This window comes from Carassius auratus, chromosome 15 (genome assembly GCF_003368295.1).
Source record: "Carassius auratus strain Wakin chromosome 15, ASM336829v1, whole genome shotgun sequence".
NCBI classification, from domain to species: domain Eukaryota; kingdom Metazoa; phylum Chordata; class Actinopteri; order Cypriniformes; family Cyprinidae; genus Carassius; species Carassius auratus.
Window position 1 is genome coordinate 21,680,992 of NC_039257.1, and position 26,100 is coordinate 21,707,091.

The window sequence follows — 26,100 nt, forward strand, 5'->3', positions numbered from 1 at the left end:
TCCATGTTTAGATTGCTATGGGATTAGAATCCCGCCAAATGTATTGCAGTCACAGATCGAAAAATAATAAGCATAAATTAAAAAAATAAAAAAACGTGTAAAATAATAACGCACAAAACCGAAAAACAAATGATTTTTTTTAAAATAACAAACAACGCGGTGATGGATCTAAAAATAATAAGTGTGAATCAAAAATGTAAACACATTTAAAATTATATTGCACAAAACTGAAACATGTGTTAAAAAAATTCCAAATCGCAAACAAAATCAGGTTTCCTGCTCACGTGTTATTTTTTTGTGTGCTTGTGGTCTTTCCCGCTTTGCTCTTGTTTCCACGTTCTGCGCTTGCGTATCTAAAAGTTGCAGTTAGAGTTTCATGTAAATCAGGGCGGGCTTCAGTGTCACTATTGGCCAACAAGTTCTAGATTGACAGCTTCTCCTCTAGCCAATCAGTCCAAGGGGGAGTTGACGTCACTCCAATGCGACTCATGGCTGCTGTGAGAGGATGGATAACCAGCGTCAGCAGGCAAATGCCAGACAATCTCAGGTAATTAGCCATAAATATTTTGTTAGTGGGTGACAGAAACATTCCCTTTGTGTGTTATGATATTTTCTCCAAGTTCAATGTAGTCTGAGTAGGTCGATATCTAGCCTGTTAACACGTGTCTTGTTTGTTTGGCTTAGTAAGCAATACTTTATATTTTAGGCAGTAGGCCTAACGTTACACGATAACGATATTTAATGCTCATCTGATCAGTAAAGCCGGTTCTGTAATCAGCGGTAGATCTCCATCACCTGAACGCTTTCACATGGAGCAGTATTTACTACACAGAGCCGTTATGCTGCTCCATGTGAAAGTGTGCAGGTGATGGAGATCTACCGCTGATTACAGAACCGGCTTTACTGATCAGATGAGCATTAAATATCACGTGCTTTTTTTTTTTTCGTGCAGGCAGTATTTAAGACTATGACTGTATATCTTAAAATGCACGATTTTGCTATCTGTAACGGTGTATCCTCGAGATCATAGATTCCATTAAGATTATTATGATTTTATGCATTGATCCTAACTCACTGGGATAGCAAATTGTTACCTTATTTAGGGACTATTCCACTATAGTGCAAAGAAATCAGTATCTAATTATCTATCTTCATCACATCAATAAAGCAGTTCCAATAGCTTTGAGAAGTATGGCTGCTAACCGTTTATATTAGAAATAGAGGACAGAACATCAGTAAGAATGCCAACTAAATGCTAGAAATGTAGGCCTATATACAGTGGATTCATAAAGTGGTCAGAAACATTTTTCCCTCATTTGTCACAGTCTTTAGTTAAAAATGTTCACATATATTTAACCTCACCAATATATGATTAGTACCCTACTGTGATTAATTGATAATAGTTTTTTTATCTTTAGCAAATGTAAAACCCTAAATAATATCACCTTTACATAAGTACAAAGACCTTTCAGTATAATATATATATATATATAGTCCGCTCTGCTGTATACCAATCAAACAATGACAACATTATCAAGAGTGAAGCGTTCTGAATATATTCTGAATGCATAATATAAAGGTTTTCTCATTGTTTCTCATTATGCTCGCATTAACTCTTAATGTAAACTTTGTGTTTAGCAGACCGAATACCTGGATGTGCTTAGTGCAGCACAGAGCCTCATCTCTGTGCTAACACAGACTCTTAATCAGAGTCCTGTAACACCACGTCCTCAAGTTCAAGTGCAGGGTCAGGGGCAGCAGGCAGTCTTACCAGAAAGACAGACAAATACCACCATTGATCAGGACATGGCCAGGTGCATGTTGTTGGCCAAACAGTGCATGGATAACCAATCTAATAGTTAAAATGTTTTATTTGCAGGCACTCTGTCATTTACATAGTTAAACCCCTACACTATTAGATTTGACATTTTTTTAAGTTAAACAAACTTCGTTTTTTTATTACTGTATACCTACAGACATTCATTTTATATAAAAAAAAATATATAAATGATAAAATTTTCCAAGCATGTTCCGAAGACATGCAATCTGCGGGAAAAAAAGAATAAATGTAGCATCCAGAACACATACCAAGAATGCAAAAGCATTTAAACCTTTTAATTTAAATGTATATCTTTTGGATAAAAATTCTGAGACTACCCCTTCACCTGCACACGAGCTCAAGCTTGTTCAAGCAGGGTTTGGCAAAAGGACAATCTCAATTACAATGGACATAACACATTCAGAGGTATGTTAGTGTATTTGTCTTTTTGTACAACTGGAAAAAGTACATTTATAGTAGAGTCATAAGTACAGGAAATAGAATTAAAAATTCTAATTTAGTGAGTTTCTTTGCATTTCACAATAGCTTTCCAGCATACTGTATGAAGCATTCCCGAAAATGGAGGGTCTGAGTGGAGGATGGATGCTTTATAAGGCTACTGGTGACTTTATATTTTTATTACCACTTGAGTCAGTATGTTTTGGGTTATAAAAACATTTGTCTTGTTAATTTTGTCTTTGTTTATAGGGGGGAGTGGTACAAGACGGCTGAATGTTATTCCTCCAGACTCGGAAGGTTACACTGGATCCCAGATTAAATCTGCCTCCGCATCTGGAAAGACAATGCTGTATGTAGTTCCTCTACAAGAGGAGCTGGACCTTAATCCTCTCCCTAATGATGCCAGAGAATTCAAAAAAATGCCAAAGGCTACTTGCCAAATGTGCAACAAAAGCATGCCCCTGCAAGTGTTGGCTCTCCACATTCAGGTTTGCAAGTCAAGTGATTCCGCATCCTCAATTGAAGAGGTAATGGATTGATGCTTTCTAATTAGTTTAGTACCCAAAAAGATTATTTTTATTTTGAATAATGTAACATTCCATATTGATTTATTATACAGACCTACAAAAGGATAAATGATTTTAGTTTATGTCAACAGATTGCTAATCACATACTTATGATGAAGTACTTTGTATGATACAGTTTTTATTTATTTGTTTTGGAGCAGACAGAAGTTCAGTTCGTCTCAGAAAGCAATTTGGATGAGATAACACAAGAAAATTTTCCATCTGAGGTAATGTGGCATTAAAATTCTCCAGCCCTAATCAAAATTTTCTCTAATCCACGTTACTATTATATCGTTTAACATGTTCTTGTTTGTAGTCTGTTTTACCATGCCCAATATGTCAACTGAAGTTTCCTGTGGACAGTCTTGAACTACATGCCAGCCTGTGTGGAGAACAAAATCTTTGTGAGTAACACAAACTTTAGGAAACATAGTTCTAGGAAACAAATGTGTTATAAATCAACCCCAAGTGCTTTAATGTCACATGTTCCACTGTAAAATGAAACCGTATTCTCTTTCCAATTACAGTGGAGTCTCCAGATCACAGTTCTTTTATGCGCAATGATGATTCTGGTATTGCTGATGATACAACAGGCAATTCAAGCTCTCCACAAGTATTATGGTAAAATGTTCATATAGTACAGTCTAAAAAGTTAAATAAAGTGTAAATGTAAATGGTGTTCACCATCTCATCATCTCCTGTTACAGTCTAGATGATCTTCTGGAGCTGCTTGCTGGCCGAGTTAATGCAGAAAATCAATTCCGCATTTGTGTTTCACGGGACAATCTCCTAGAGAGGGGGCTCAAGCAGTGGCAAAGACAAAAAAAAGGAAACCCAGCCAACCAGCTAAAAATAACCTTTATTGGGGAAGCTGGAGTCGACTCTGGTGCTTTAAGAAAGGAGTTTCTTACAGGCAAGTTAAGAATAATAAAAGTGGAAAAGCTGTACCAAAAATAAATAAACATTTATCTGTGTAATTCACACTCTGCTTTTTCTCAATGTTATTCAAAGAAATGATCAGTGGCATTGAAAAACGCCTCTTCTTGGGTCAGAGAGCAAAGAGTCCACAGTACTCCAACAGTGACCTTGACAATGGTCTCTTCAGGTTTGTGTTGTTGAAGCTCAATTTTTTTTATTACATGTGTAAAGGCAATTACTGAGTGCTTTTTAAAACCTCACTTTGAAATAATAGGACTGCTGGCGAGATCTTTGCTGTCAGTCTAGCTCAAGGTGGCCCAGCCCCATGTTTTATGAGGGAGTGGTGCTACTTTTACCTCACCACTGGGGAAGTTGATGTCAGCAGAATTTGCAAGGATGATGTAGATGATGTTGAATACTCCCTATTGATCACAAAGGTAACTTCACTCTGAATACTGCCTAATAGCTGCCAGCAGTATATTACATTGTTGGTTTGTATATTACCACAAAGCAATCACATTGAGTTAATTTGTCATCCTGTTTGTCACTGACTGTTTTTCTTAAGGTTGAAGAGGCAACTGATCTGACTGAATTTACAGATGAAATTATCAGCTGTGGATACACAGGAGCACTCAACATAGAACAAAAAGATGCCGTAATTAGGTAAATATGGAAAATACTTTGCCTTTTAAGCAGACTGTGTTATGAAGGATAGAATTTGGAAGACTGTGTAATGTTACATTTAGTCAAATTAAATTTTACTTATTAACCATAACTGTTTAACTTACAGTATTGTTCAAAATAATAGCAGTACAATGTGACTAACCAGAATAATCAAGGTTTTTAGTATATTTTTTATTGCTACGTGGCAAACAAGTTACCAGTAGGTTCAGTAGATTGTCAGAAAACAAACAAGACCCAGCATTCATGATATGCACGCTCTTAAGGCTGTGCAATTGGGCAATAAGTTGAAAGGGGTGTGTTCAAAAAAATAGCAGTGTCTACCTTTGACTGTACAAACTCAAAACTATTTTGTACAAACATTTTTTTTTCTTCTGGGATTTAGCAATCCTGTGAATCACTAAACTAATATTTAGTTGTATGACCACAGTTTTTTAAAACTGCTTGACATCTGTGTGGCATGGAGTCAACCAACTTGTGGCACCTCTCAGCTGTTATTCCACTCCATGATTCTTTAACAACATTCCACAATTCATTCACATTTCTTGGTTTTGCTTCAGAAACAGCATTTTTGATATCACCCCACAAGTTCTCAATTGGATTAAGGTCTGGAGATTGGGCTGGCCACTCCATAACATTAATTTTGTTGGTTTGGAACCAAGACTTTGCCCGTTTACTAGTGTGTTTTGGGTCATTGTCTTGTTGAAACAACCATTTCAAGGGCATGTCCTCTTCAGCATAGGGCAACATGACCTCTTCAAGTATTTTAACATATGCAAACTGATCCATGATCCCTGGTATGCGATAAATAGGCCCAACACCATAGTAGGAGAAACATGCCCATATCATGATGCTTGCACCTCCATGCTTCACTGTCTTCACTGTGTACTGTGGCTTGAATTCAGAGTTTGGGGGTCGTCTCACAAACTGCCTGTGGTCCTTGGACCCAAAAAGAACAATTTTACTCTCATCAGTCCACAAAATGTTCCTCCATTTCTCTTTAGGCCAGTTGATGTGTTCTTTGGCAAATTGTAACCTCTTCTGCACATGCCTTTTTTTTTAACAGAGGGACTTTGCGGGGGATTCTTGAAAATAGATTAGCTTCACACAGACGTCTTCTAACTGTCACAGTACTTACAGGTAACTCCAGACTGTCTTTGATCATCCTGGAGGTGATCATTGGCTGAGCCTTTGCCATTCTGGTTATTCTTCTATCCATTTTGATGGTTGTCTTCCATTTTCTTCCACGTCTCTCTGGTTTTGCTCTCCATTTTAAGGCATTGGAGATCATTTTAGCTGAACAGCCTATCATTTTTTGCACCTCTTTATAGGTTTTCCCCTCTCTAATCAACTTTTTAATCAAAGTACGCTGTTCTTCTGAACAATGTCTTGAACGACCCATTTTCCTCAGCTTTCAAATGCATGTTCAACAAGTGTTGGCTTCATCCTTAAATAGGGGCCACCTGATTCACACCTGTTTCTTCACAAAATTGATGACCTCAGTGATTGAATGCCACACTGCTATTTTTTTGAACACACCCCTTTCAACTAATTCAACTAATTGCCCAATTGCACAGCCTTAAGAGCGTGCATATCATGAATGCTGGGTCTCATTTGTTTTCTGAGAATCTACTGAACCTACTGGTAACTTGTTTGCCACGTAGCAATAAAAAAATATACGAAAAACCTTGATTATTCTGGTTAGTCACATTGTACTGCTATTATTTTGAACAATACTGTACATCTTGAAACAAACTTATGCTGTATTACTAGATCTACAGTTTTTCTAATTTGTTACTTTTGTTTTTCTCCACAAGAGCAATTGTTCTCCATGCAACATTTCGAGTTATACCAATGCTTGGAGACTTGCGCAAAGGCCTTCAGCTGTATGGATTGCTGGACATACTCAAGGAGCATCCAAGTCTTTGCAAGAGTCTGTTTGTTCCTGGGCAGGAATGTACAGTAAGTTAAATGTTTGTAACAACATTGTTTTTTTTTAAGGAAACATCAATTTGCTGTTCTACTGACAATTTGTTATTTTTCCAGCCAGATGCAGACTATATTCTCAGCAATGTTGCTCCTGAAATGAGTGAGAGAGGAACTTCAAGGGCTTCGGTAGAGAGTAAAATCATAAACTACTTTCAGGACTTCCTTCAAGAAATTGAATGTGGAGGTGGGCTTTACGTTGTATTGTACTTTATTATCAATGGGATTGTTTACCCAAAATTAAAATTCAATAACACTACTCACTCTCAGTTTGTCCAAGATATGACTTTCTTGTTTTTCTTTACACAAAACTATAGAGAGTGCTGAAGATGCAGCAGAAGTGGAAACTGAGCCATCCTACCTCACTGTCCCTAGAGTCATGCAATGGATTACAGGCCAGGGACATAAGCCACTACTGATTTCGGAACAGAAGGCTTTTCAGATAGTTTTCAAATTTGATCATGACTGTAAAGTCAGAATGCCACAGCACACCATATGCTTCCCAATAGTGAGTGCTTGCACTAATACGGTTACCTTTCCAGTAGCACACATGACAACATACGAAGACTTTTAAATTCATCATTGTACAAGCCATAAAATCAGGGGGAGCATTTAGCAGGGTTTAAATATCACCCACAATATAGTGCTGGATTTGAGTTAATCTCTTAAACCATAGCTTTAAGTGTTACAGTTGGTTAACATATTTCCTACATCAACTGGTGGATGTCTGCAGTACTTTTAGACCTACATTAAGATACTTAAGTTGCACATTCTTTTCTGAAATGAGTCTGGTTTCTGTAGTTTATATCTGATTTAAGATATATAACTTGCATCTGCAGTTCAAATCAAGCCGCTCTGTTGTAGAGCTTTCCTTAACTGATTTTATATCTGATTTAAGGTACTGATGTTGCATTTCATTTATAAGTTCATGTTTTCCAAGAGAGCCTTGGTGTAGAGGTTTGCAACTACAGTAGGTATTTGACAATGTTGATTACAATAATAATAAAAAAAACTTTTAAAAGGAATTGTTTTTATTTTTATGCCAAAAGTGTTATGTCATATTTACCACATTAGTTATATAGATTTCATTTTTTTTGTTTAATCTCTGTGTGGGAAGCACTGCTTAGTTTCACAATAGTTTAATGATACCATTACAGGATTTTCTTTTACGTAACTTACAGTCTGATGTTTTGAGCTCCAAAGTGTTATTCAAGAAGCAGCTGCACAAAACGTAACACTGATAAGTAAATATCTTGTCCAAAGTCTCTGGACTGTGAGACTGGACTAATGGTTGTCCTGAGTCGAGCCATTTCATACTCTGAGAGCAGACACTCCACCTGAGGGACCACTACTCCAGTGTTCTGCTCCTCCTGGGGGTAAATTCCATCTTGCACCAAAATGTTGAGGTCCTGTTTAAAAAAATAATAATAATAATACAGTATAGACAAAACATAGTGCTTTTTTTTTTTTTTTTTTACAATCATACCTCCACATTACAAGAAACATTGACTGTATTCTGTGCGAGTCCTATTTCCCACAGCTGATTGGGGGACAGATTTTGCTCTGTACGGATGGAATGGTCATTCCATGCCTCAGTGAATGTATCTAGGTCTCTTTGGAGGCGTGGAAGAAAAACATAATGTGCACAGAAGAGGTGAATGGTGTTTGATGGGTCAAGAGTGCCACTCTCTTCCAAATTATGTAGAACATCATAATACAAGTTTGAAACCGACATCCACACATCTTTCCACAGCCGTTCGACCCTAAATGTAAGAGACAAAACAACCTTATTTCTTAATCATTTATGATTCAAAATTCAAAAACAAATTACCAACACTAAAGTAACAAGAAATTACCTTTGATTATGAACGCTCTTCCCCGAAATGAAACTTCCCCTGCCACAGCCCTGAACAGTGAACATCCACCTTGCAATGTCCACATTTTCTACACCTTGGTCTGCTCTTACCCTACACATTAAGACAGTAAATTTAACATTAACACTACATAGTAAGGTTGGACAAAACATCTTATGGGGTTGGCTTGAGAAAGCCTGAGCCTAGCCAGAGAGTAAATTGTTATATCTTTAAGTTTGAAGCCATTTAAAATGCTTGGTGAGGGTTTTAAGACCATTCAGTCAGTCAGTCATTCTGTATATATAGAAACATGGATGGATAGTTAGGATGTACTCAAATGTACATACCGTGAAGGAACTCCATGCTTTTCTACTGCCTCAAGGAAGAAACCTAGTGCAGTCTCTGCTTTGTTGTTGGTTGCAGCCCCCAGATACATGACCTCATAAAATAATTTAGGGAAGTTATTGGCATTTTACACAATTATTCCATGATTGTATCACACATACAGGAGTCACACCACTAACCTTTCTTGAGTAGCCATCTATGCCCCCAAATATTACAAAGCCATATCTGAATTCAAAAGGAAAAACATTTATGCACACAGGGACCTTTAATAACATAAGATATCTTACTGTACAACAAGTGACTTGTATAAAAATAATTTAACCTACCTGATCAGCTTGTGGTTGGTGTCCAAATGCATGAGGGAAAGAGGGGCCTGAACTGAATATGATCTCCTCACAACATGTCCAAGTTGTGACATTCTAGCAAGGACTCCAGCTGAATCAACTCTATTCATAGAGTTGAAGACTCTGCTCCACTGGACTCGATGACCAAGAGCTTTCAAGTGTCCTCTCATCATTCTGTAGCCTGAATGTGGTGATGTTGTTTTGATTGCAACCACAAGATTGTCTAACTCTTCATCAGTCAATTGACTGTATGTTCCTCTCACTGTTATACCAAACTCTTGCATTCTGCGTTCTATTGTTCGTGTTGACACGCCAAGCAGTTTTGAAATGCAAGGTACAGTCAGACCAATTTCAATCAATCGTCTGATGTGCTGCTCAGATACAATGATTTTGAGACGTCCCATTAGTCCAGCAATTTCATTCAAAATCACTAAAGAGTAGGGGTGCTCCATCACGATCGGCCGATCGTTAATGCGCATCTCGCCAGTAAAGCCGGTTTTCTAATCAGCCGTTAATTGCATCAGGTGCATGATTTCACATAGAGCAGCTGTTACTACACAGAGCCGTTGTTAATAGAGAAGATGCACCAAAAAACGCTGAAAATGAAGTGGATTTGCGCATCTTCTCTATTAACAACGGCTCTGTGTAGTAACAGCTGCTCTATGTGAAATCACGCACCTGATGGAATTAACGGCTCATTAGAAAACCGGCTTTACTGACGAGATGCGCATAACGATCGGCCGATCGTGATCGGAGCACCCCTACTAAAGAGGTACGTCTTGTTTCCAGGCGATTCACAAGAACAGAACATAGGTTTGAAAGACACTGCATTACTTCTTGAGGTACATGTTCACGACTTGTATGTGAAGTGATCAAAACCAAACCATTTGTGCAAATAAAATATAAATAATCCAGGTCTAATGGCAAGCGCTGCAAAGCCTCCTGTAGTCGTGACAAGAGTCTCTCTAAAAGCAACCTTGAGACTGCCTGTGAATAAATGGAATATAAAACTATCAATATAAATTCCAGCAATCAATTCATTCGTTGCACCTAAACCGAAATCCACAAAACTGTCATAATTCACACACTATATATATATATATTAGGGGTGCTCCGATCACAATTGGCCGATCGTTATGTGCATCTCGTCAGTAAAGCCGGTTTTCTAATCAGCGGTTAATTCCATCAGGTGCGTGATTTCACATAGAGCAGCTGTTACTACACAGAGCCGTTGTTAACTGAGAAGATGCGCAAATCCACGTTCATTTTCAGCGTTTATTTGCGCATCTTCTCAGTAAACAAAGGCTCTGTGTAGTAACCGCTGCTCTATGTGAAATCAGGCACCTATATATATATATATACACACAAAATATTTATGCTAATTACCTGAGATTGTCTGGCATTTGCCTGCTGACGCTGGTTATCCATCCTCTCACAGCAGCCATGAGTCGCATTGGAGTGACGTCAACTCCCCCTTGGACTGATTGGCTAGAGGAGAAGCTGTCAATCTAGAACTTGTTGGCCAATAGTGACACTGAAGCCCGCCCTGATTTACATGAAACTCTAACTGCAACTTTTAGAAACGCAAGCGCAGAACGTGGAAACAAGAGCAAAGGGGGAAAGACCACAAGCACACAAAAAAATAACACGTGAGCAGGAAACCTGATTTTGTTTGCGATTTGGAATTTTTTTAACACATGTTTCAGTTTTGTGCAATATAATTTTAAATGTGTTTACATTTTTGATTCACACTTATTATTTTTAGATCCATCACTGCATTGTTTGTTATTTAAAAAAAAAAATCATTTGTTTTTCGGTTTTGTGCGTTATTATTTTACACGTGTTTTTATTTTTTTAATTTATGCTTATTATTTTTCGATCTGTGACTGCAATACATTTGGCGGGATTCTAATCCCATAGATTGCTTCCCAGTTTTGGAAATGTAATCATGCAATGGGTTTTTCATTGGCAATATTAATAAATAATGCAATTTTTTCAGAAATGTGTTTGGATCATCTGTTGTAACTTAATATTTAGGTAGGCCATTTTTACATTTCTCTTGACTGTATGTGAATAATGTTGATGCAGAACTCACTTAGTGTCATTGATATTTTGTCACTGAGTTTCCAAAGTTTTAATGGCACAGCATGCACACACACGCCATACACATACACAGTTACAGTTAATTTGTTTCATTCTTAGTGGACCAAAACTGGTAAACATGAGTGCATTGTCAAAGTGCCATCGTTCCATGCTGCAGTGGGCCACATGAGGAATGTGGGAAAGAGGTTTTGCATAAAAAAAATTATAATGTGTGGCCCACATTAGGGTCATGTGTGGTTTATGTGGTTTGTTACATGTGGCATTGCTATGGCTTCCATGAGACCCAAATGTGGCAAACAGGAGCTGGTCGCCCAGTTGCCATCATTCCACGTGGTATGTGGGCCAGAGCAAGGTATCGGATTTGGGCCAAATCTGGGCCAGAATTCGAAATAACTGTGGCCCAGATTTGGGCCAGTCCTGCTTTATTTGTTTAGTCCTCGGCTGACATGTGGCATTGCTATGGCTTCCTTGTGGCCGAGATCTGGTAAACAAGAGCGGACCGCTCAAGTGCCATCATTCCACGTGGTATGTGGGCCAGAGGAAGGTGTTGGATCTGGGCCAGAATTAAAACTAACTGTGGCCCAGATGTGGGCCAGTTCTGCTTCATTGGTTTTATTCATGGCTGACATGCGGCATTGCTAAGGCTTCCTTGTGGCCCAGATCTGGTAAACAGGAGCGGACCGCCCAAGTGCCATCATTCCTACCATATGTGGGCCAAATGAAAGTGTCAAATGTGCCCCAGATCTGGGCCACAGCTATTTTGCTATCTGGGGTGTAAGTACCGATCTTTTATACTGAAGTATAAAGACGTGATTGGATAATGATGAAGGTAATTAGTGACGAAGTAATTGAGTCTTCCTGGCAGAACTTAGGCTAAAGCTTTCATTTCTCGTGCTTTATGCATCTCCTGCTCAGAAATAATTTATTTGTATTTTCATTAAGTCCACTTGATTTACGGAGCAAACATATTTTGTTTGTTATCAAAAAAATATCTACTCTATTGGGACTTGGCTGTTGTTATTGATTCTATTTGGAAGTCTGCCGCAAGTTAAGTTAGGGCCACAAAAGCGCACATGCGAAGTAACATTTGTTCGGTGACTCTCTTATTGTTTGTGGGCTTTATGCCAGTAACACGTGCGAAGTGCGCATTCTGACTTTGGGACAGCTTATGTCCTGATGTTGTGACGCAATCGCACTTCACATCCGCACTTCGGAGTCCACACACTTCCGTTTGAGACACACTTCGTCGCGCTCCTGTGATGCATTCACACTTCAAATGCGCACCAGAGGGGCAGGGTTTCATATTTTATGGAAGCATCCCTGGACGCCGCCATTGGCTAGCAGACCACCACCCAGTGTTGGTCATCTTACATGAAAAAAGTAAATAAGTTACAGTTACAAATTACTTCTCTCAAAATGTAAATATAAGATGTTTATATTAACTGATTGAAGAGTAAAAACACTAAGTTTTTAGAAAATTTTAGAAAATGTATTTATTTGAACTCAATAGATTGGAGCTTGCCATATGATATGCATAGAAATAAAAACATATAAAAAATAAATATTAAAAATAAAACTTGTTTAAGATAAACAAATTCAAACTTGGGTAAAAAGAAACAAAGGGAAACCTGGTCATTAGTGCAAATATCTGTAACTGTATATTAGGCCTAAAGTTACTGCACAATAAACAGAATACTATCCAACTCTCATGGTGCGTTCACACCAGACGCAAATAGAGTGTCTGGCGCGAGTGATTTCAATGTTAAGTCAATGCAAAGACGCGAATAGACAACCTCCGAAAATCGGCAAACACATTTTAAAATAAACCGCATATTTGAGTTTAAAACAACTACATTCTCGCATTAAATACTTTTAAAACTACATTGCATGACACGATTACAGTAATATTTAGAAAATTATCTGAATAAAAATGGTGGTTGAAAATGCTGCGTGAACATAACTGGCAGAAGCCCCCCAATGATGCGAATTTGCGTCTGTTGTGAAGTTAATTTCACGCTCGAATGAAGCGTATGAACTCAAAATGTTCAAGGATCCAATTACGCGCGGATAGCGCAAATTATTTGCACAAGTCGCATCTGGTTTCAACACAGCATTAAATATTCAGTACAGTAACATGTTAGCATGTGTTGATGTGAGGTGGTTCATAAGATTTGAGTTGCTTGAGGCAGACTTGGATAAAGTCTTTTTTAGAGAATGCCATTATCGCTGATGCCGTCTTGTGTTTAGTGGTTGTCAGAGTGTGCAGTGAGACAGCGTGAGCAGGGCACCGCCCACACACCCAGGATGCGATCTTCCCAGATGTCCTTCACTGCGACGCCGGGACACCACGGACCCTGGGTGCATCCACAGTGGAGGACGCGAGCTGGGCCCCGGGCGACGACTTCTCCCCCTCCTGCCTTCAAGATCTCCATCTGGAACTGCTTCGCTCCCCTCCGCGAGACAGGACGCGACGCTGTGATCATCAGAGATTCCATCGTCCGACACGTCCGTGCTACGTTAGCTGAAGGTAAAGTGCACACTCATTGTTTGCCTGGTGCTCGTGTTCTCGATGTTTCTGCGCAGATACCCGCGATCCTGAAGGCCGACAAGAGCCCCAGAGCGGTTGTGCTTCACGCCGGGGTTAACGACACCACGCTGCGGCAGACGGAGACGCTGAAGAGGGACTTCAGCAGCCTGATCGAGACGGTTCGCAGCACGACGCCCACGGCAACGATCATCGTGTCAGGACCACTGCCCACGTATCGACGAGGACACGAAAGGTTCAGTAGACTTTTTGCTTTAAATGAATGGTTGTTGTCATGGTGTAAAGAACAGAAACTGCTATTTGTTAATAACTGGAATCTTTTCTGGGAGCATCCTAAGCTGTTTCGCGCTGATGGATTACACCCTAGCATAATCGGAGCGGAGCTGCTTTCTGACAACATCTCCAGGACACTTCGCTCCATGTGACTAGTAAGTCAATTCTCAAATAACCATTATGATGAGTTTTGTTCCACCCGCTAAAATGATAAAAGTACTTGCACTGTAAAAACTATTAAGACTGTGTCTGTTTCCCGAATAGTGAGGTCAAATATAAATATAATTTAGGTTCTAGAAAAAATCTTATCGTAATTAAACCAGAAACATGTAAAGTAAATAAACAAAAACAATTTTTAAAGTTTGGGCTCATAAATATTAGATCACTCATACCCAAAGCAGTTATTGTAAATGAAATGATCACAGATAATAGTTTTGATGTACTCTGCTTGACTGAAACCTGGCTAAAACCAAATTATTATTTTGGTCTAAATGAGTCTACTCCACCAAACTACTGTTATAAGCATGAGCCCCGTCAGACTGGTCGTGGCGGAGGTGTTGCAACAATATATAGTGATATTCTCAATGTTACCCAGAAAACAGGATACAGGTTTAACTCTTTTGAAATACTTCTGCTAAATATTACACTGTCAGACATGCAAAAGAAATCTAATGTAACTCTTGCTCTGGCTACTTTGTATAGACCACCAGGGCCATATACAGAATTCCTAAAAGAATTTGCAGATTTCCTCTCAGACCTTCTAGTTACAGTTGATAAGGCGCTGATCATGGGAGATTTTAATATTCACGTTGATAATACAAATGATACATTAGGACTTGCGTTTACTGACCAAATAAACTCTTTTGGAGTCAAGCAAAATGTCACCGGGCCCACTCATCGTTTTAGTCATACACTAGATTTAATTATATCTCAAGGAATCGATCTTACTGCTATAGATATTGTATCTCAAAGTGATGATATTACAGACCATTTCCTTGTATCGTGCATGCTGCATATAACTGATATTAACTATATGTCTCAGCGTTACCATCTGGGCAGAACTATTGTTCCAGCCACCAAAGAAAAGATTCGCAAATAACCTGCCTGATCTATCTCAACTGATATTTGTACCCAAAAATACACATGAATTAGACTAAATGACTGACAACATGGGCACTATTTTCTCTAATACATTAGAAACTGTTGCCCCCATCAAATTGAAAAAGGTTAGAGAAAAACATACTGTGCCATGGTATAACAGTAATACTCACTCTCTCAAGAAAGAAACTCTTAGTCTTGAACGCAAATGGAGAAAAACTAACATGGAAGTTTTTAGAATTGCATGGTAAAACAGTATGTCCAGCTATAGACAGGCTCTAAAAACTGCTAGGGCAGAGCGTATACACAAACTCATAGAAAATAACCAAAACAATCCAAGGTTTTTATTTAGCAAAGTAGCTAAATTAACAAATTACCAGACGCTACCTGATTCAAATATTACACCAACGTTAAATATTAATGACTTTATGAATTTCTTCACTGATAGTGTTCCTGTAGCTCAACTGGTAGAGCACTGCGCTAGCAAGCAAGCAAGCGCAAGGTTGGGGGTTTGATTCCCCGGGAACACATGATATGTAAAAATTTATAGCCTGAATGCACTGTAAGTCGCTTTGGATAAAAGTGTCTGCTAAATGCATAATTTTTTTTTTATTTAATTTAATTTAATTTTATAAAATAGATAACATTAGAAATACAATAGCGAATGTAGATTCTACAGCATCTAACACTTCAGTTTCATCCATCGCACCCAAAGATAAACTGCAGTGCTTTACAACCATAGGACAGGAAGAGCTAAATAAACTTATCACTGTATCTAAACCAACAACATGTTTATTAGATCTAGAGTTGTTACCTGTAGCCGAAGAACCGCTTCTCAATATCATTAACTCGTCGTTATCTTTAGGTCACGTCCCAAAATCATTCAAGCTGGCGGTTATCAAGCCTCTTATTAAGAAACCAAAACTAGATCCTATTGTACTGGCAAATTATAGGCCTATTTCAAATCTTCCATTTATGTCAAAATTTTCACAAAAAGTTGTGTCTGCTCAATTGAGCACCTTCCTGCATAAAAATGATCTGTATGAAGAATTTCAGTCAGGTTTCAGGCCCCACCATAGCACAGAAACTGCACTAGTTAAAATTACAAATGACCTGCTCCTTGCGTCAGATCAAGGCTGCATCTCATTTCTAGTCTTACTTGATGTTAGTGCTGCGTTCGACACCATTTTTTATTTTTTTATTTTATTTATTTATTTGTTCGGGACAATGCACATTAATGAACAATCTAACATTTCTGTACAGACTGTAAATGAGCCAGGTTATAGCATAAATGCTAATTTTCACCTGTAGTCCCGAGGCAGGAAAACAACAACATACAAATAATACAACATAAAAGAACAGACAATATACAGTATCAAGCAAGAAACACATTAGCACACATTCAGACAGATTACATCAATAAAATTAGTCAAAATGAGGACATATCTGGGAACTTTTAAGAAACTGTTTAAGGTGCATTTTAAATGTGCAGTAAGTAGGACATTCTCTAATATTTGTTGAGAGGCTATTCCAAAAATGACCTGCTCTGATAGACAGAACAGTTTGTCCAAAGGTAGTTTTTCTGTGCGGGATCTCTATATCTCCTCTAAATGAGTCTCTGGTGCAAAAACCTCTATCAGACCTAGGTTTGATATATGTTGAAAGAGAAGGTGGGGCCAATCCTTGAAAAACTTTATTAATTAAACAGCTATTTTTTTAATTAATAAAATTTTCAAAATTGAGCATATTGTATTTTCCCAAAATATTACACTGATGGAATGACAGAGGCTTTTGATCAAGTATTTTTATAGATTTTTTGAATAACATTTCTATGGGTTTTAAAATTGTATTTCCAGTGAGTGACCAGGTTGTGATGCAGTAATTTATATGTGAGAATATCATTGAATGTAGGAACATTTTAGCAGAAGTAATTGTCATTGATGGTCTGATTTGTTTAAAGTTATGTAAATTGAATTTGATTCTGTTTGCTGTAAGTTTAATGTGTTTTTTGAATGAAAGTGTTGGGTCCAGTGTGACCCCGAGGTACTTGAACTCTTCAACAATGTCAAGTTCCACTCCCCCCAGGAACACATTGGACCGCTCTAGTTTTATGATTTTTTTTTGAGAAAATCATGGTAACAGTTTTCTTTTTGTTCAATAATAGGCAGGATTTAAGCAGCCAATGCTGAATATTCTCCAGTGCTGATGTAAGAATGGATGATGCTTCCTGTGTGCTTTTAGCAGGTGTAAAAATAACTGCATCATCAGCATACATTTGGAAATTGACTTTTTGACAAATGTTTGGCATATCATTTATATATAGAGAAAACAGTACTGGTCCCAAAATAGATCCTTATGGGACTCCTGCTGAACATTCAAGGTAAGACTACATAGTGCCACTAACACTCACAGCTTGTCTTCTGTTGGACAAGTAAGATTGAAACCAAACTAGCGCATCTTCTGCAAAGTTGAAGTGAGTCAGTTTAGACAGAAGGGCTCGATGATCTACTGTATCGAATGCCTTCTTTAAATCCAAAAAGACTGCACCAACACATGTGGTTTTATCAAGCAAGGATTTCACTGTTTCAACGAAGACACGGTTTGCAGTCTCTGTGGAGTGGTACTGGCGAAACCCAAATTGCATGGGGTGCAGGAGAGAATGGCCATTACTGAGATGTTTATTCAGCAGCTTGGGGATCCACTCTTCTGCAACCTTAGATACAACAGGGAGGATGCTGATGGGGCGATAATTTGAAATGTTTGTTTTGTCTCCTGATTTAAAAATTGGTGAGACTATAGCCACCTTCCATCCTGATGGAACAACTGCCATTTTAATTGATAGATTTATCAGATGTGTTAGCGGGCAAACCAGCACGTCTTTGTGTATTTTTAAAAAATAGGTATCAAGGCCAAAAGCATCTTTGGCCTTTGATGGTTTCATGGACTTAATAATGTTAGCCACTTCAAGATCAGTTATTTGCTCTAACCTGAAGACCGGCTGTCCAGGATTAATAGGCTTACAAACTATCTCTGAGGAACTAAACATTTGTGTTATTTCATTGACAGAATTAATAAAGAAATTATTGAATTCAGTTGCTAATTCTTTTGGATTATATAGCAGCTGGTTGTTAACTTTTATTTCCTGTCATGTCAGCTGTCTGATCACCCTGTTCTTCGGTGTGTGTTTTTGTTTATGTCGTCATTTCATGCGCACATGGTGTTTTGTTTTGGTTTTGATCGTTCGTCTTGCACCTATCTGTGGCGTTCCTCCCTCCCCCTCATTACAACAGTTTCCGCTTCTAATTGTTTGACTCCACTCACCTGCATTCAATGTCTGTTCATCTCTTCCTCTATTTATTCCCGTCTGTCGCGCCAATCGGTGCCAGATCGTCGTTCGACTACAGCCCATGTGTAGCCATTCTGTCTAGTCCTGCTCTGTCGTGCCATTGTCTTCTGCTACTGGTTTTGTTTTGCTTTTTCTATTTTTTCCCCTCCCTCATTTCCTAGACCGGACACCTGCATTCCTCAGAAGTGTTTTTGGTTTGCTCCGTGAGGGGCTCTCTCGTGTTCTCCTCCCTCCTCTACTTCCTACGCGGCCGCGCCGTCGGGCGCCCCCTGCCGGGTGTTTACGAAAGGACATTCAAGTCTCTTATTTTCCTGTTGGACATTTTTCCATTATTTCCCGGCCTGTTTTTGTTAGTTGGAGGGAGTTTTTCTTTTGGACTTTTTTGAATAAATTCTCACACTATACCTGCATCTGTGTCCAGTTGTGTCCCTGACAGAACGATCTGGCCAAGATGGACACAGCAGGCGCAGACCCTGTCAGAACCGCATTCACCCAGCAGGGTGTTCTTTTGGGCCAGCACGAAGCCAGATTGACGAACACCACAAGGGAGGTGGAGTTCTTAGCCAACCAAGTGGCTGAGCTGACCACCCGCATCCAAGAGCTGCAACGAGAGGCTGCAAAGGGTGGTGCAGCTCACCATCTTCCTCGCCATGAGCTTGAGCCCCGATGCAATAACCCACCACCCTACGATGGAGACCCCAATTCCTGCCGGGCCTTCTTGTCCCAGTGTTCGGTGGTGTTTGCCTTGCAGCCACGCACATATGCTCTTGAGATGTCCAAAGTGGCTTATGTATTGACTCTTCTAACTGGTAAAGCTAGAGACTGGGGTACTTCCGTCTGGGAGACTCAAGCCCCTTGTTGCGCCTCTTTTAAGGATTTCCGCCAGGAGATGGAGAGGCTATTTGACCACTCTGCCAGAGGTCAGGAAGCAGCTGACCAGCTAGCACGGCTCCGTCAGGCGGGTCGCTCAGTAACGGACTACGCTATTCATTTCAAGACTCTGGCAGCGACCTGCGATTGGAATGAGGGGGCCTGTCGAGCTATGTTCCGTGCAGGGCTAGATGATGACATCCAGGATGAGCTGGCCACTCAGGACTTGCCACGGGACTTTGACGATCTCGTTAATATGGCGTTGCGGATCGAGGGTCGCCTTCGCCGCCGCCGTCAGCGCCTGGCAGTTCGTCCACCCTGGAGGACCGAGGAGTTGTCACCTGTTTCCCCCACCGAAACCACTGAGCCGGAGCCTATGCAGGTGGGGCGCCTTCGGCTCACTCCGCAACAGAAGCAGCAAAGACTCACCCAAGGGCTATGTCTGTATTGTGGCAAGTCCGGTCACTTCGCAGCAGGCTGTCCGTTAAAAGTCAAGGCTCACCAGTAAAGAGGGGGATCCTGGTGAGCGCTACCCCTTTATTGCATCCCCCCTGCTCTCGCACTCTCCTTCCTGTCTCAATTCAGTTTGGTGATATCTCTAACTCCTGTGCAGCACTGGTTGACTCGGGAGCTGAGGGCAACTTTATGGACCTCTCTCTAGCCACCCGTTGGGGGATTTCTGTCATTCCTCTTCCTGAACCTATTCCTGCCCGTTCATTGAATGGCACTTTGATCACCACTGTCTCCTATGCTACCCCTCCTGTCAATCTAATAGTCTCGGGCAATCACCGTGAGGTAACCACGCTGTACCTTCTTGAATCCCCGAGTGCTCCCATTGTCCTGGGGCACCCGTGGTTGGTGCAACATGGCCCTCACGTGGATTGGTTGAGCAACTCTGTCTTGTCTTGGAGTAAGTTTTGTCATGCGTCTTGTTCGGGTGCTGCCTCTTTTCCTGTGTCTGTGTGTCCTGTCTTACAGGTGGAGGCTGCTGATTTGAAGGGGGTCCCGGTGGAGTACCACGACTTGTGCCAGGTGTTTTGTAAGTCCCGGGCCACCTCGTTACCTCCACATCGTCCTTATGACTGTGCCATTTAGCTCCTCCCAGGCACTTCTCCGCCCAAAGGTCACTTGTTTTCCCTTTCAGGCCCTGAAAGAGAGGCCATGGACAAATACATTAATGAATCCCTCAAAGCCGGTCTCATCCGACCCTCTTCATCTCCTGCAGGTGCTGGCTTCTTCTTTGTCAAGAAGAAGGATGGCTCCTTGCGTCCTTGTATAGATTACCGAGGCCTGAATGACATCACTATTAAGAACAGGTACCCCTTGCCTCTTATGTCGTCTGCCTTTGAGCTATTGCAGGGAGCCAAGGTCTTCACCAAGCTGGACCTTCGAAATGCCTACCACCTGATTCGTATACGTGAGGGGGATGAGTGGAAGACAGCTTTCAACACGCCCACGGGACACTTTGAGTACCGGGTCTTACCATTTGGTCTGACCAACGCCCCAGCTGTCTTCCAGGCCCTGGTTAACGACGTGTTGAGAGACATGGTGAATCAATTCGTCTTCGTGTATCTTGATGATATCTTGATATTTTCCCCATCTCTGCAGGTACACACTCAGCATGTTCGCCAGGTGTTACAACGGCTGCTGGAGAACCAGCTCTATGTTAAGGCGGAGAAGTGCGTTTTCCATGCCCAGTCGGTTCCGTTCCTGGGGTCTGTTGTTTCTGCGGGGGAGATCAAAGCCGACCCCTGTAAGGTAAGGGCCGTTGCCGAGTGGCCAGCTCCTGACTCTCGTAAAGCTCTGCAGCGGTTCCTGGGGTTTGCCAACTTCTATCGGCGGTTCATCCGGAACTTTGGTCAGATTGCTGCACCTTTAACGGCTCTCACCTCTCCCAAGGTACCGTTCAAGTGGAATACTGGGGCACAGGAGGCCTTTGATAAATTAAAGTCCCGTTTTATCTCTACTCCTGTCTTGTCTATTCCAGACCCTGAACGTCAATTCATTGTTGAGGTGGATGCCTCAGATGTCGGTGTGGACGCGGTCCTATCTCAGCGGTCACACGAGGATGGTAAGGTGCATCCCTGTGCCTTCTTCTCCCACCGCCTGAGTCCCCCAGAACGGAATTACGACATAGGTAATCGGGAGTTGTTGGCAGTCAGGCTGGCTTTGGGGGAGTGGCGTCACTGGTTGGAGGGCGCAGCTCAGCCCTTCCTGGTCTGGACGGATCATAAGAACCTCGAGTACATCCGTTCGGCCAGGAGGCTGAGCTCCCGACAGGCTCGCTGGGCCCTCTTCTTTGGTCGGTTCAATTTCACCCTGTCATACAGGCCCGGGTCCAAGAATATCAAGCCCGATGCACTCTCTCGTCTTTTCGAGGCTCCTGAGGGGAGGGAGTCTGCAGACACCATCTTGCCCAAGAGGGTGGTGGTGGCATCCCTCTCTTGGGACATCGAGAGACGAGTAGAGGAGGCTCTACTTAAGGGTCCTGTGCCGAAGGGGGGTCCAGCGGGTAATCTGTTTGTTCCCACCAAGTTGCACTCTGAAGTGATCCAGTGGGGTCACTCGTCCAGGCTAGTCTGTCATCCAGGAGTCCGGAGGTCGCTGGCTGCCATCCGTCAGCGATTTTGGTGGCCATCCATGGCCAAGGATGTCAGGCAGTTCGTGGCTGCCTGCTCTGTGTGCGCTCAGAACAAGACTTCCAATGCGCCTCCTGATTGGTCTGCTCCACCCGTTGCCCATCCCTTCCCGCCCCTGGTCACATTTGGCCCTTGATTTTGTCACTGGCCTCCCAGAATCCATGGGTAACACCGTCATTCTTACGGTGGTGGACCGTTTCTCTAAGGCGGCCCATTTCATTCCCCTTCCCAAGCTCCCCTCAGCCAAGGAGACTGCTCAGGTGATGGTTGATCACATATTCTGGATTCATGGTCTTCCGGTCAATGTGGTCTCTGATAGGGGTCCCCAGTTTGTCTCTTGGTTTTGGAGGGAGTTCTGTCGGCAGATCGGGGCCTCTACGAGTCTGTCATCAGGTTTCCATCCCCAGACCAACGGGCAGTCCGAGGGGGCAAACCAGGATTTGGAACGCACTCTTCGCTGCCTGGCATCCCACAATCCCAGCTCCTGGTGTCAACAGCTGTCCTGGGTAGAATACGCCCATAACTCCCTTCCGGCTTCTGCCACAGGTATGTCCCCATTCCAGTGTTCTGTTGGTTATCAACCTCCCTTGTTTCCCACACAGGAACCCGAAGCTGCGGTCCCGTCTGCTTTGGCTTTTGTCCGACGGTGTCGACGCACCTGGAAGAAAGCTAAGGCGTCCTTGGCCCAGGCTAGTAGGCGGACCAAAGCAGCGGCCGATCGTCACCGGACTCCTGCTCCCCGCTATGTGTGTGGTCAAAGGGTATGGCTTTCCACCAAGGACCTGCCTCTCAGGGTAGCCTCACGCAAGTTGGCACCCAGGTTCATTGGCCCATACCGGATCACCAAGGTCCTGAGTCCGGCGGCGGTGCAGCTCAAGCTCCCTACCACGCTTGGTCGGGTACACCCTGTTTTCCATGTTTCCAGGGTTAAACCTGTGTTCCATTCCCATCTTGTTCCATCTGCCCCAACCCCCCCCCCCCCCTCCCCCCCGTCTAGTGGATGGCTCCCCGGTCTATACGGTGAGGAAGTTGCTAGATGTCCGACGTAGGGGTCGGGGCTTTCAATACCTTGTGGACTGGGAGGGCTATGGCCCAGAGGAGAGGAGCTGGGTCCCGGCCCGGGACATCTTGGATCGGACACTGGTCGAGGACTTCTACCGGCGACGAGGTGAGCCCCTTCCTGCGGCGCCTGGTGGCGTCCGTCAGAGGGGGGGTACTGTCATGTCAGCTGTCTGATGACCCTGTTCTTCGGTGTGTGTGTTTTTGTTTATGTCGTCATTTCATGCACACATGGTGTTTTATTTTGGTTTTGATCGTTCGTCTTGCACCTATCTGTGGCGTTCCTCCCTCCCCCTCATTACTACAGTTTCCGCTTCTAATTGTTTGACTCCACTCACCTGCATTCAATGTCTGTTCATCTCTTCCTCTATTTATTCCCGTCTGTCACGCCAATCGGTGCCAGATCGTCGTTCGACTACAGCCCATGTGTAGCCATTCTGTCTAGTCCTGCTCTGTCGTGCCATTGTCTGCTGCTACTGGTTTTGTTTGGCTTTTTCTATTTTTTCCCCTCCCTCATTTCCTAGACCAGATACCTGCATTCCTCAGAAGTGTTTTTGGTTTGCTCTGTGACGGGCTCTCTCGTGTTCTCCTCCCTCCTCCACTTCCTACGCGGCCGCGCCGTCGGGCGCCCCCTGCCGGGTGTTTACAAAAGGACATTCAAGTCTCTTATTTTCCTGTTGGACATTTTTCCATTATTTCCCGGCCTGTTTTTGTTAGTTGGAGGGAGTTTTTCTTTTGGACTTTTTTGAATAAATTCTCACACTATACCTGCATCTGTGTCCAGTTGTGTCCCTGACATTTCCAATCTATCATTGTCCATTTTATTTTACTTTCCAATTAGTTTATTGATATTTTGCCATATTATTTTGCCATTTCCATTTGCACTTGTAATGACATCCAAGAAAATATTTGCCTTGGCTTTACGTAAGGTATGAGTTGTTTTATTTCTCATGGAAGTAAATCTTTGCCTATCAAATGGTAAGACCAGATTTTAAAAACACTTTGAGTAAGATGTCTCTTTCTTTCATAAGTATTTTGCAGTGATTATTCAACCAGGGTAGATGATTTCCACCTTTTTTTATCTTTTCCTCTTTTAATAAAAGGCTTCATAACATCTGTAATTTTAGCGTTAAATATCTGAGAGTTGGTTTCAATATCTTTATCAGAAAATTATCCAGACCAATTTACTTCATTTAGAGTAATATCAAGATTTTGATGAAGATGTTTTGGAATAAAATTGTAATTGTTAATTTTCGGGAGAAAAATACAATATTATGATCAGAAAGCCCTGTAATGAGATTGTATGTTTTACTAATCCTCTCAGCGTGGTTTGTATAGATAGATCCATAGATCATGACATACTCATAGATAGATTACAAAACTATACAGGTATTCAAGGGCAGGCTCTAAGATGGTTTAGATCCTACCTGTATGATCGCTACCATTTTGTTTACTTAAATGGGGTGTCATCTCATTTATTATCAGTAAAATATGGAGTGCCACAAGGATCCGTCCTAGGTCCTCTTCTATTTTCAATATACATGTTGCCCCTTGGTAATATTATTAGAAAACACAGAATTAGCTTCCACTGTTATGCTGATGATACTCAGCTATATATCTCAACAAGACCAGATGAAACTTCTCAACTATCTAAGCTAACAGAGTGTGTTAAAATTGTAAAAGATTGGATGACAAATAATTTTCTCTAATTAAATTCGGATAAGACAGAGATATTAATTATTGGACCAAAAAACACTACACAGAATCTTGTAGATTACAATCTGCAACTAGACAGATGTACTGTTACTTCCTCTACAGTCAGAAATCTGGGTGTCATATTAGACAGCAATTTGTCTTTTGAAAATAATATTTCCAATGTTACAAAAACTGCATTCTTCCATCTTAGAAACATTGCCAAGCTATGAAACATGTTATCTGTTTCTGATGCAGAAAAGCTAGTTCATGCATTCATGACCTCTAGACTGGACTATTGTAATGCACTTCTAGGTGGTTGTCCTGCTTTGTCAATAAACAAGCTACAGGTAGTCCAAAATGCAGCAGCTAGAGTCCTTACCAGGTCAAGAAAATATGATCATATTACCCCAATTTTACAGTCTCTGCACTGGCTACCTATTAAGTTCCATATCAGTTACAAATTATCATTACTTCCCTATAAGGCCCTAAATGGTTTAGCTCCTGCATACCTAACTATCCTTCTACCACGCTGCAACCCATCACACACCCTAAGGTCACAAAACGCTGGACTTTTGGTAGTTCCTAGGATAGCAAAGTCCACTAAAGGAGGTAGAGCTTTTTCACATTTGGCTCCAAAACTCTGGAATAGCCTTCCTGATAATGTTCGTGGGTTCAGACACACTCTCTCTGTTTAAATCTAGATTAAAAACGCATCTCTTTCACCAAGCATTCGAATAATGTATCTCTGAAATTGTGAGGGTAGTTGCATCTGATCAAATTTGCATTTTTATTCATTAGCTTGGGTTAAACTAATTTTAGTTTGTTGGATCAGCAGCTATGCTAATGATGTCTCTATTTTGTTTCTATGTTTTGCCACGGGATGATTTACACAAGCTCCAGTCTGGATCCAAAACACCTGAGAAGAGATGATGCTGACCCTCAGAGGACCTCAGATGATGCTAACCCTGAATCAACAAACAGAACTAACAAATATTGCTACAAGTGTGACTGCAACATATAATAATTATTAATTAATAATATTAATAATGTTCATCGTCTAGCTGACTACTTCTTGTATTAATTTTTTCTAAAAATCCTGTCAAACGTGCACAAACTGACAGTCACCACCATAAGCTACTACTAAATATTGTAGAAACATAATCATCTGTAAAGTTGCTTTGTAACGATTCATATTGTAAAAAGCGCTATACAAATAAACTTGAATTGAATTTGCAACGGTGTCAGGCAGCTGATGTGTAGCCACTAGCCAAAGCATGACACCTTGCGCTTTATTCAACCAAATTGTAGTAACGTGACATTTTACATTCTCAGTAAAGATAACGGCATTGTAACGATGGGAAAAGTAATTAATTAGATTATTCTGTTACTGAAAATTAAACTCTGTTAATAACATTGTTATACTTAAACGCCGTTACTTCCAACACTGCCTCCACCTGCTGTTACATTCCATTGACTCCCATTCATTTTGGCGTCACTTTGA

General features: G+C 41.2%; 2 protein-coding genes across 3 annotated transcripts; one reads left to right on the plus strand and one right to left on the minus strand.

Annotated features, from left to right (window-relative positions):
* The first annotated feature begins 359 nt into the window (after positions 1-359).
* LOC113115372 (uncharacterized) lies at positions 360-7,458 on the plus strand. 2 transcript variants are annotated; one of them, XM_026282900.1, is made up of 13 exons: positions 2,100-2,245; positions 2,366-2,441; positions 2,528-2,805; positions 3,006-3,071; positions 3,161-3,248; positions 3,372-3,465; positions 3,552-3,757; positions 3,856-3,949; positions 4,037-4,199; positions 4,328-4,425; positions 6,261-6,405; positions 6,490-6,616; positions 6,747-7,457. In XM_026282900.1, exons 1-13 carry the CDS (start codon positions 2,225-2,227, stop codon positions 7,001-7,003), a joined length of 1,713 nt encoding a protein of 570 aa, XP_026138685.1. In that variant the 5' UTR covers positions 2,100-2,224; the 3' UTR covers positions 7,004-7,457. The 2 variants fall into 2 exon arrangements, with proteins under 2 accessions (XP_026138686.1, XP_026138685.1); XM_026282901.1 differs by lacking the exons at positions 2,100-2,245; positions 2,366-2,441 and adding an exon at positions 360-547 and having other exon boundaries at positions 6,747-7,458.
* Positions 7,459-7,557: 99 nt separating this feature from the next.
* LOC113115374 (uncharacterized) lies at positions 7,558-9,260 on the minus strand. Its single transcript, XM_026282902.1, has 6 exons — positions 8,954-9,260; positions 8,807-8,852; positions 8,630-8,721; positions 8,286-8,396; positions 7,916-8,192; positions 7,558-7,838 (listed from the first exon to the last, which is right to left on the minus strand). The coding sequence occupies exons 1-6, from the start codon at positions 9,253-9,255 to the stop codon at positions 7,635-7,637; spliced, it is 1,032 nt and encodes a 343-aa protein (XP_026138687.1). The 5' UTR covers positions 9,256-9,260; the 3' UTR covers positions 7,558-7,634.
* Between the last annotated feature and the right edge of the window lie 16,840 nt (positions 9,261-26,100).

Bases quoted from the DNA above. Each gene is read 5' to 3' on its own strand.
- LOC113115372 (XM_026282900.1), top strand. From the start codon at position 2,225: ATGGACATAACACATTCAGAG. The intron at 2,246-2,365 runs GTATGTTAGTGT...ATTTCACAATAG, and splicing joins TGGACATAACACATTCAGAG to CTTTCCAGCATACTGTATGA. The intron at 3,466-3,551 runs GTAAAATGTTCA...CTCCTGTTACAG, and splicing joins AGCTCTCCACAAGTATTATG to TCTAGATGATCTTCTGGAGC.
- LOC113115374 (XM_026282902.1), bottom strand. From the start codon at position 9,255: ATGCAAGAGTTTGGTATAACAGTGAGAGGAACATACAGTCAATTGACT. The intron at 8,722-8,806 runs GTTAGTGGTGTG...TTATTTTATGAG, and splicing joins TAGATGGCTACTCAAGAAAG to GTCATGTATCTGGGGGCTGC. The intron at 8,397-8,629 runs GTATGTACATTT...CTTAATGTGTAG, and splicing joins AAGCATGGAGTTCCTTCACG to GGTAAGAGCAGACCAAGGTG.